At 33.9% G+C, this 12,137-nt stretch overlaps 1 protein-coding gene across 1 annotated transcript; it reads left to right on the forward strand.

The window, feature by feature from the left end:
• Nucleotides 1-1,877: 1,877 nt before the first annotated feature.
• On the forward strand, nucleotides 1,878-3,676 carry LOC131044954 (probable methyltransferase At1g29790). Its single transcript, XM_057978449.2, has one exon. It carries the CDS (start codon nucleotides 2,151-2,153, stop codon nucleotides 3,468-3,470), a length of 1,320 nt encoding a protein of 439 aa, XP_057834432.1. The 5' UTR covers nucleotides 1,878-2,150; the 3' UTR covers nucleotides 3,471-3,676.
• Nucleotides 3,677-12,137: the final 8,461 nt, after the last annotated feature.

Raw genomic sequence — 12,137 nt, forward strand, 5'->3', positions numbered from 1 at the left:
TATTAGTAAGAATCACACTCATATTAAACAATAATATTCAACATATAAATACACATAATAATTATTTTAAGCATCCTAACACTTACTAAAATTGTATCTTTAATTTTATACATTCAACACTAAATACACATTAAATAAAAAAAATCAATTTAATAATAAAATTAAACAATAGCTATCCAATATATAAATACACAAATTCAACCTCTTAGATATAATATGATCTTTGGTAGTTATTTTGAAAACATATTTCAAATCCATACTTACTTTCAATAATATAATAAATCAACTCTTAAATAGATGAATACAAATTTACTCTCTCTATTTAAGACAAATATACTAATAAATATTTAACAATTCATTTTGAAAACATATTTCAAATATACAAATAGTTATTTTGAAAACATATTTCAAATATACAAATAGTTATTTTGAAAACATATTTCAAATCCATACTTACTTTCAATAATATAATAAATCAACTCTTAAATAGATGAATACAAATTTACTCTCTCTATTTAAGACAAATATACTAATAAATATTTAACAATTCATTTTGAAAACATATTTCAAATATACAAATAGTTATTTTGAAAACATATTTCAAATATACAAATAGTTATTTTGAAAACATATTTCAAATCCATACTTACTTTCAATAATATAATAAATCAACTCTTAAATAGATGAATACAAATTTACTCTCTCTATTTAAGACAAATATACTAATAAATATTTAACAATTCATTTTGAAAACATATTTCAAATATACAAATAGTTATTTTGAAAACATATTTCAAATATACAAATAGTTATTTTGAAAACATATTTCAAATCCATACTTACTTTCAATAATATAATAAATCAACTCTTAAATAGATGAATACAAATTTACTCTCTCTATTTAAGACAAATATACTAATAAATATTTAATAATTCATTTTAATTTAATTATTAGTGTCTTTAATGATAGACAACATTTAAGTGCCCAATAATAAGATATTATTGGACATCACACCATAATTAAGTCCTCTTCCTTAATCTTTATTTTTTAATTTTTTTTTATTAAAAATGAAACAATGCTTAACATAAAGAAGATTAATTGAATTAAATGAAGACACGTATCTTCTTTCTAAATCAAAACTCAATATTATTAAGAATCACACTCAAATTAAATAATACCTATTGACAAACATCGCTAATAAATACCTATCCAATATATAAATGCACATAGTAAATTATAAGTACACATATAATAATAATAAATGGCCTAACACTATAAAAAAATGATATGTTTAATCAATGAATTCAACACTATCCAATATCATTGAATTCAAAATTCATTAATTAAATATACCAATCCGTTATATAAATGCTAAGTCAAAACCCAATATTATTAGAAAAAAAATTAGAAAAAAAAAAAAAAAACCACTCATATTAAACATTACCTATCAACTATATAACTACACATATAATAATTATTTTCAATAAACCTTCTAACACTTAAAAAATGATATTTTTAATTAATAAATTCGACACTATGGACACATTTAATTAAAAAACAATTTATATTAATTAAGAATCATACTAAAATCAAACAATACCTGCCCAATATATTATTGATTTCTTTAATTAATAATAAATTTTAACACTATCTCAATATACATTGAACCAAAAATATTAAGTGCCCAAAATTCAAAACTAGGTAGCGCACCAACAAATATTTTTTAATTTATCCAATTGACTTCACCGTACACCCACGGTAAGGTTCAATTCAATGAACATCGAAAATCCAGCCATAAAATACAAGCAAACGGTCACCGGCTCAACCGGTAATCCATTTATTTATTTACCCAAAGCAGCCTGTTCAGTTAACTCGAAAAATGAAGAAAAGTTTGTCCTAAGTTGGCGCAAAAGTCATGTTATGATATAATTTCAAGCGCTCCACCTCGAACGAAGCTATTACCAGTCGGAGTATCGATTCCTGTTACTGGTTTGAATTCCAATTCTACCCAATTTGCGTCTGTAAATTAATGCCCGCACATGGACAACCCCCAAATTTCCGCCTTGGACACCCCGAGAAGCTTTAAAGCACTGAAATCCTTCTCTTTTTTCTCAAATCTTCAAGCCGTGCTCGACCGCCATTGTTGAAGATGTCTTCAGACGGGAATGCAAAGCGAAAGGCAGGGGATTGGTCGAAATGGCGCATCGTTTTACTCTTTCTGTGCTCAAATCTGGCATCAATTTTCCTGTTCTCTGGTCCATTCAATTGGGTTTCTTTACAGTACTTCCACCCTTGGGAATCCCCAAATCGGGCAACGCCCGCCATGGATGAGCTAATAGCCAAACTGAACCAGACCCGGAACGAGTTGCAGTTATCGAAGGAGTTTTCACAAGAACTATCAGCCCAGATCGAGCAGCTCACGAGGTTTCTCAGAACTTCTTTCGAAAACCCAAATGGGAATGCCCATGAGGAAGAACACCAATGGGGATCATGGGGGAAGCCAGAAGCCCTAACAGGGGAACTGAAGGAGTTCCTTTACCCCAAGATGCTACCTTTAGGGTACAATCCGAGCTTTGGATCAGACACCATTTATGCTTCTGCAGGGCAGGCCTGTGCTCTGTTCAAGGAGGACACAGAGAAATACATGGAGTATGAGGCAGGGGATCTCTGTCCTGAGGATGAAATCTTGGCCCAGAAGCTCTTGCTTCGTGGGTGTGAGCCTCTGCCCCGTCGTCGCTGTTTTCCCCGCAGTTCCCCCAATTACCAGGAGCCTTACCCATTTCCTGAAAGCATGTGGAAAACTCCCCCAAATTCTTCTGTCGTCTGGACTGCTTATACCTGTAAGGACTATGCCTGCTTAATCGATCGAAAAAATCACCCTGGTGTTGAGGATTGCAAGGACTGTTTCGATCTGCAATTCAGGGAGAAGAGCCGCTGGCTGCGCCCTGGTGGATCACTGGATTTCTCCATTGATGAAGTTCTTGCCCTGAAGAAGAAAACGATCCGGATCGGGCTCGACATTGGCGGCGGAACGGCCACATTTGCAGTCCGGATGCGCGAGCGGAATGTGACCATTGTGACCACTTCCATGAATTTCAATGGTCCTTTTAACAATTTCATTGCTTCCAGAGGAGTTGTGCCGCTGTACATCACCATTAATCATAGATTGCCGTTTTTTGACAATACCTTGGACATTGTTCATTCTATGCATGTTTTGAGTAATTGGATTCCTACCCAGTTGCTGGAATTTATATTGTATGATATTTACAGGGTGTTGAGGCCTGGTGGGGTTTTTTGGCTGGATCATTTCTTTTGTATAGAGCATCAGCTGGAAACTTATGTGCCCATGATTGAAAATCTGGGGTTTAATAAGCTTAAGTGGGCTGTTGGGCAGAAGCTGGATAGAGGGGCTGACAAGAAGGAAATGTATATCTCGGCTGTCTTGGAGAAGCCTCTTGTGGGGCATTGATAATGATTTGCAGGGCACCTGCACAGAAATTTTAGTTTGTCGGGGCACTTGCAAAAGCCTATTTTGAAATTTGAGATTTATAGTTGGTGAGCGAGTGCTCTTCCTCAGTTTGAAATTTAATATCTTCCAGGTTAATGGCGTCTTTCTTTATATGTTTTCATGCCTTCAATATTAATATGAATTTTATTTGTTGGTGTTTATTGATATGATTGTGTGTATTTTTGTAGATCAATATTTTGGATCACTAGATCTATTTTTCTTTTCTTTATACTTTCTAACATCTTCATGATGGATCATAGAAATGTTGATGCAAAAAGAAAAATACACAATCATATTGATAAACATCCGCAACTAACATTATATATTGTGGAATATGAATGTTTTGTATCAGGATGCGTTTTAATGAACTAAAATATATACTATTTTGGGTCAAGTTTTTATATATGTTAGGTTGATGGTCTCTTTCTTATAATGTTTCCACACTTTAGTGAACTAAAATATACATTATTTAGGCCAATTTAAAACTAAAATATATATCATTTTGGATCAACCTTTTATATATATTAAGTTGATGGTCTCTTTCTTATAATGTTTTCACAATTTAGTGAAGTAAAATATATGTTATTTAGGTTAACTTTTTATTTATTAATAATAGATTTAATCTTTTTTTAATAAATTAATTACATCGAGAGATATTGTGTTTTTTTAGTGGCATTAAGAATTATCATGTTGTGTTGTGTTTGAAAATAATTATAAAGTAATTAAAATAGTTTCAAATTGATTATGGATGTAAAAACTAAAACATAACCTACACATATTGGAAATAAAACATTGGCCACCTATATTTGAAAAAAAAAATCTATAAAATAACTCTTAAGTGGAGAGTTTGGACAATACATGATTGTTTAGCTTGGTACATATTTGGATTTTAGTATGTAAACTTGTTTCCTCGTTGACAATTTGGACAACATACATTGTTTAGGTCAATTTAAAACTAAAATATATATAATTTTGGGTCAATTTTTTATCTATATTAAGTTGATGGTCTCTTTCTTATAATGTTTTCACAATTTAGTAAAGTACAATATATTATTTAGCCTAATTTTTTATTTATTAATAATAGATTTAATCTTTTTTCAATAAATTAATTACATCGAGAGATATTGTGTTTTTTTAGTGGCATTAAGAATTGTCATGTCGTGATTGTGTTTGAAAATAATTATAAATTAATTAAAATAGTTTCAAATTGATTATGCATGTAAAAACTAAAACATAACCTACAAATATTGGAAATAAAACATTGGCCACCTATATTTGAAAAAAAAATCTATAAAATAACTCTTAAGTGGAGAGTTTGGACAATACACGATTGTTTAGCTTGGTACATATTTGGATTTCAGTATGTAAACTTGTTTCCTCGTTGACAATTTGGACAATCCATCATTAGGATGAGATAGTAAGAGGAGAAATTTGAAAAAAATATTTGAAATAAGACATTGGTGACCTAGTGGAGACATGAAGTTTCAACAATACATGATTGTTTAGTTTGCTATATTTTTGGATTTAAGTATGTAAACTTGTTTCCTCGTCAATATTTTGGATCTTCCTCCATGATTCATCATTAGAATGAGATAAACTTTGAAGTAAATATAATGATTCATAAAATAAAAATAAAATAATTTTCCCTAAATAAAATAGCGTTAAAGTGATATTTCTCAATGGTTTTTAATATAGATATTTGACATATCTATGCTAGTTCTAAATGTGTAGTGTTATTATCTTAAAAATAAGTAAAAAAATATTTTGAATGTTAAGTAAAGAATGTACAATATGTTCTTGAAGATAAGTGTACTAAGAACTTTGAGGAATTAGAAATATTAAGTACCACACTAATTTTGATAGGTTTTTTGTCATGACAAAAACAACCACCTTCTCCTTGTGTATTGAAAAAGTTATTTGTAAGCATAACTTATCTTCTCTACTTATTTAGTGCACACTCCTTTTACTAGAAGACAACAAGAATAAATAAAATAAAGCCATGTGGTTAATGTCACCCCAACCATGGTGACATGTTGCACAAAAGAGAAAAACCCATAATAATGACTTTGAGCTTGTGAATTAAGTTTTAAGTAAATAAAATAGCTCTAAAATGATTGTGCACATAAAAATAAAACATCACAAACACACGTTTGAATTATTTAAAAAAACTATAAATAACTCTCAAGTAAATAACATTTTTCAAGATTGTAGGAATCGGGTATAGCACCCCCTACTCATTTTTTTTGGTCGACAATAGATAATTTATTAAGTATGAAAATAGCATATAGATCAATTTTTTCATATAAAAAACCGTCAACCCAAAATTTTCCCAAGCCACCCTTTACAATTTTGTAACATTCAAGCTATAAAATCCAAAACTATCTCATAGGGCAGTAAACCAAACTACCCCCAGCCATACCTTGTTGAATAGACCGATACCACTATTTCAGGGGTATACTCTAAAAAACCAAACCCCATTAAACTACTACCCAAACCACCCTACATCCAAACATACATACATTTTAACAAAATTTACAAAAAAGGGATTTCCAAATCACCAAGGACAACGAACATGCGCTCATCCACCTCAACTTTCATCCTCTTGGACTCTGCCCACTTTGACTCATCGTCTTGGACTTTTCCACCTCATTCTTCCTCATCGTTTGCTTCTTCTTCTCCTTGATACCCATTTCGCAGGCCTCTATACTAGAGTTCAACTCTGCCTCTTTTTGTTGAAGAAAAGCCTTCAAGGCATCCCACCTAATTAAAGCTTCCACCCTTCTCTCCTCTCTGTTGCACCCCATTGACCAAAGTATGAACTAAATTAGTTCATACACTTCATTTGTGTCCATACAGTCAATTCCTTCTCTAACATTAAAACCTGCACTAGGGATAGCCCATTCCATTACAAAATTCAGCCCATGACTCCAATCCTCATCAACGCTTTCCTTCATCACCCATTCAATGGTATCCATCCTCTCTCCTAATTATAATCCCCACACAACCACCATGGAGACAATGTTCATGTTGGTTTGGTATCGATGTTTGGTGTGCAAAAATTCCTCCCCCAACAAGGTTTCCATAATTTGTGAAAATATTGCATCCTTGAACTTGAAGAGGCTTTTGAATCTCTTGACAAAGACAAGCCCCAAAAATGATGCATGTTGCCTTGGCGCAAACAAAGTAAATGTTGCCTCCATCAACTCCCTTTGCCAACAGAACACCTATCGCTTCTTTCTGCAAAAAACAACCACCTTCCACCATCTTTAAAGCCACCCAGAAACCCTTGTCCCATCAATCATCCTCCCATTATTCCTCATAAATGCTTTCTTTGTGTGATGGTCTACTGAGACTGTTAGAGATCGCATGCAAGATTGCGAAAATATTCAATTTGCATCTCACTTCCATCATTGAAGGTTAAAGCCCACTTCGAAAGTATGCCTACAACCTCATTACCCACACACCGCACATAAATTTTTTTGTAACAATCCAAGGTTGCCAATTCTTGTTTAATGGAACAAATGTACTTTGATAAATGCCAAGCTTGTACCTCACTTGATTTGATTGCATTAACAATGATCAAAGAGTCAGCCTCCAAGTGATTCTTTAGGAGACCTAAGCGTCTTCCAAATTTAACAGCTAGAAGATCAGCCTTAGCTTCTGCAATATTGTTTGTCTCGTCATTTATCCACTTTTCTCTTAAAGCAATGATATTCCCTTGACAATCCTTGACCATAAATCGCGCTCCCGAGGGGCCTAGATTTCCCTTAGATGCTCCATCAAAATTAATTTTAAACCATCCTTCCATTGGTTTCAACCATGTTGCCTCCATTAAAATAGTAGATTTTGAATGCCCTCGGTCATGCCCATTAATAGGCCAAAGTGTAATGCCTAGCCATTCCATTTGAACTCTATCTTCATTAGTGAAGGGAGTATTCAATATGAGAAGCCACAACTCTAATTGATTCCTTAATCAAATAATTAATCCTAAAGCACACCCTCTCAATGGACTCCCTTTTGTCTTGAAATATACATCGGCTCCTTTCTTTCCATAATTCCCAAATAATAACAGATGGACAAATCATCCAAATATATGAGTAAGTTGAATTTCTACCCCCTTCTAGCCACTCTAGAAATAACTGTCAATAGGACAAAAATAACAATATATGACTAATAAAACTACTAAAAATTGCATATAAATGACTAATCTTGGTCACATGACCATTAGTAGTTTATTGTTGGTCATTTATAACTTGACCAAATTTATGACTAAACTATTTTAGTCATTTATTGGTTGTTTTGATTGATCAATTTGGTCAGTTTTTTAGTCATTTTTTTGGTCATTGATTTAGTCATTAATTTAGTCGTTAATTTAGTCATTGATTTAGTTGTTAATTTAGTCATTGATTGTTGTTAACTGGTCATTTATATAGTCATATTAGTGATTTACTTAGTCATTACTTTAGTCATATATTTAATCATTGATTGTTGTTAAGAGGTCATTTTTTAGTCATTGTAATCATTAATTTTCGTCAATTGGTAGTATATTTAGTCATTTTTATTTATTAGTTTCCATTAATTGGTAGTAAATATAGTCATGATATGAATAATTTAGTAAATACCATAAATTTTATAATGCAAAAATAACAAATATTAAACTTGAACTAAAACATAAAAACAAATAAAAATACTACATATACGAACAAGCTACAACATGATAGAATTAATGCTCGGGTGTGCCTACCTCTCCTTGAGTTGGGCCTAGGTTGTTGATAGTTTCTAAGGTTTTTTGTTGTTGTAATTGTGTTGTTGATAGTCTATGTTCGGTAAATGTTTTTTTCTCTAACTATGTAAAGGGTCGACACCCTAGTTAACACTACCTTTTTAATGAAAAACATTCTAGAATTAAAATATTGATTCAATATCATGATAAATAAAGGTAATCTACAATAATTTAAAATATAATACACACACACACACACACACACACACACATATCAAGTTATAAGATGTCAAAATTGTCTAAGAGTTTACAACTCTTTCAAGTACACCGTGATAATTAAGACCTTTGAACCACACATTCAAAATACTACATAAAGCAATGAGCCAAGATGTCTAACAATTAGTACATGATAAACATGATCAACTATGTCATTTTTTGCAAATATTTTAGTGGCCACTGTGTGAAGGTTCCCTCTTTCTCTTTAGTGAACGGGCACCTAGTGGACTTTATGCCTCCATGAGGCCATTTTATAAATATTTTCTTTACATGGTGTTTGGGTCATTTCATAAGGTCATTTAGACTATATTTAACATGTTTGAGTCATTCAATAGGTTATTAGGTGATTATGAGTTCATTTTGTCAAAAATTGTCAATTCTTGCAAAATTATCTTGTTGTAAAAATGAAAAAAAATGGGAATATGAAAGGTCATCATTGGAAAAGTCATGTGGGAGTTGGTTGGATAGTTACCAATGGTTGGGCTGAGCTTCTCTTTTAGGTTGATGACCTTTTTCTTTATACGAATTTTAATTGTTGTTGTTTATGGTTGTGTGTTTTGATCATAGAGCATGATCTGAAATGTTGACAGGGAAAACACAAAATCATAATTAGAAACAACAACAAATAAAATTATGGGTTGTAGAAAACAAATAGATTTATTGATATGAGTGTTTTCTATTAGTGATTTAATGAACTAAAATATATATTATTTTGGGTCAACTTTATATATATATTAAGCTGATGGTTTCTTTCTTATAATGTTTTCACAGTTTAGTGAAGTAAAATATATATTATTTAGGTTTTTTTCTATTTTTTAACAATGGATTTATTTATTTTTAATAAATTAATTACATCGAGAGATATTGTATTTTCTAGTGGCATTAAAACATGTCGTGATTGTGTTTGAAAATAATTATTAAGTAATTAAAATGGCTTCAAATTGATTGTATGCATAAAAATTAAAACATAACCTACACATTTGAAATAAAACATTGGTGACCTCTGTATATGGTGAAAATGGATAACAATAATAACGGTATTGAAAGGCTAAATGAATTCAACCACAAAACCCTAGCCTAACAACAACAAAAATCCACCATAACATATGAAGATTACCTAAGACAATGCAAATCAAACGAAATCACAAAGATTATACCATCACATGTCCAATAGGGTTTGGATCTCCATTCTTCCTATCTCCATTGATCTTGCTTGATATATTTGCTCTCAGATTTTATGTGCACAAGAGCTCAACAAAGAACAGAACGTGGTTGCAAGTAGGATCGTAGTGTAGTCAAGTCTTTAAGATGATTAGGGTTTGATAATGAAGGAAGCATCTCCTTATATAGAAGACACAATAAGAAATGAAGGGATAAGATTGAGAGGTGTAAAAGGAGGTCAGCTATGATTAGAGGGTAGGTAAAAGAAATAATAAAATAATGAAAGGGGTAGGTAGTGTATGAATTAAGAGATGAATGACATGTGTCATGGGTAGAAAAGGTTAATGAATTAATTAAATAAATAAAGATTTATTTAATTAATAGAAGAAGTGGGATCAATTAAATAAATAAGATATTTATTTAATTTAGGAAAAGGATAATTTAAATAAATAAATGTATTTATTTAAATGAGAAATAAGGCTAGAAGAGGATAAATGAATTAATTAAATAAATAAGGATTTGTTTAATTAATAGAATAATTAAGCTTAGATAATTAAATAAATAAAATATTTATTTAATTAGACATGGCAATTTTAGGTGTCTACATTTTGCCCCTCTTTGAGACAATGCGGCTTGTCGCGTTGTTTCAAAGAGGATAATATGAACTGATACAGAGTTGCCCCAGGATGGGAATGATATGCCCCCTCGAGAGATTGGATGAAAATGTCTGAAAAGATTGCAGACAATCTGTCGATAAGAAAGAAAAGCTAGAATGGATAAACTAGATAAAGTGACAGAGTCATGGGATAATGAAGACTGACTCGAGAGACGAGGGCTAGGGCTAGGGTAGTCTATAAAATAGACCACGGGGGAAAATACATCCTCATTGTCATCTACACATCCACGAGAGCAAAGTGCAGAGCGAAAATAGAGCAGCAGCAGTCAGCAGCGATGGCCTTCGTTCACAGATTCGATCGCATTCACTGATTCCAGAGGCTAGCAGAGGTAGGAGAGCCGGTAAGTACCACCAAACCTCCTCGTACTTTGATGCATTTATTGTTGTCATTAATGCATGGTAGATAGGGCAATAAATGCGCTTAGAATAGGGTCCAAAAAAAGTCCAAAAATGTCTAAACGTGTCTGCATTGGTGCCAGGCGCGTCTGTGCTCGCGAGGCGCGTCTGTGTTTGTGCCAGGCGCGTTTGTGATGGAAACCACGTCTGTGCCAAATGCGGCCGCATTTGTGATGTTTAGGCACGTCTGTGCCAAGAAGGCACGTCTATGTCGCCCAAGCGCGTCTGTGTTTTCCAGGCGCGTCTGTGCAGTCTTCAAGCGCGTTTATGTCAGGTAAACGCGTTTGTGTCCAAAAAATGTGAATTTTTTTGTCTTCTAGGTCAAATCGGCAGTTTTGTGATGAACATATGCTGTCGATTGGATAAGTTGCTGAGAGGATACACTCAAACAGGTCCTCTAGGGAAGACTAGGATAGATCAAGGCACTTTGTGATGAACAGTGAGTACCAAGATAGAGTACTTTGTGATGAACAGGGAGTACTAAAATATGAGCAGCACTTTGTGATGAACAGGGAGTGCAAATGTGAGCAACACTTTGTGATGAACAGTGAATGCCACTATGATTGACATAATTGATTTGCTTGACTGCAAGAGTATCTGCCTATGTTGGAGTCACAAGAGAGATTCCCATCGACACAGAGATTGCGACCTGAGTTGACAGCCGAGGAGCGAGCTGCGATCGAGGCTATGGGATTGAGACATGCCCTGTATGTGCCTGAGTTTCGGGCAAACATGAGATTGTTGACTGCGCTGGCGGAGAGATGGCACTCCGAGACATGTACATTTCATTTGCCGATGGGGGAGATGACAGTCACCCTCGAGGATGTATATAGGATCTTGAGGATACCGATCGATGGGGAGCTGATCCCATACGATCGAGATGGAGACAGGGAGGCCCTGAACGAGTGTTCCAGGACCCAGGACTGGAGATGAGGGCAAAGCACGTGGCTTGGGACACTATGACTGCTACAGGATTGGCGTTGCCAGCAGTGATAGGAGGAGCAATCAGTGGGTTCCTGTGTCCTGATAGAGCGACACGGGGGTTGGCTGTAGGCTGGGGAGGTGCACTGGAGACACTGGTGACACAGCACACCAGATATGCTTGGGGACCGTGTGTGTTGGCACACCTCTACTATGAGTTGCATCAGTTTGTATACCACGGATCAGTGGGATTGGGCTGCGGGGTGACATTGTTGCAGGTGTGGGCTTATGAGCATCTGCCAGTGACAAGACCGATACACTTCATAGGCAGAGGTCACAGACGTAGTTTTGTACATTTATACGACATGATCACGTTGCAGCCATGGATTGGCAGGCTAGAGTACTGGCGGCGGGTGATTGATGACATCGATATGGTCATATGGAGGCCATACCTGGGATGTGAGTAGTGGGAGGA

The sequence above is a fragment of the Cryptomeria japonica genome, chromosome 1 (genome assembly GCF_030272615.1).
Source record: "Cryptomeria japonica chromosome 1, Sugi_1.0, whole genome shotgun sequence".
NCBI lineage: Eukaryota > Viridiplantae > Streptophyta > Pinopsida > Cupressales > Cupressaceae > Cryptomeria > Cryptomeria japonica.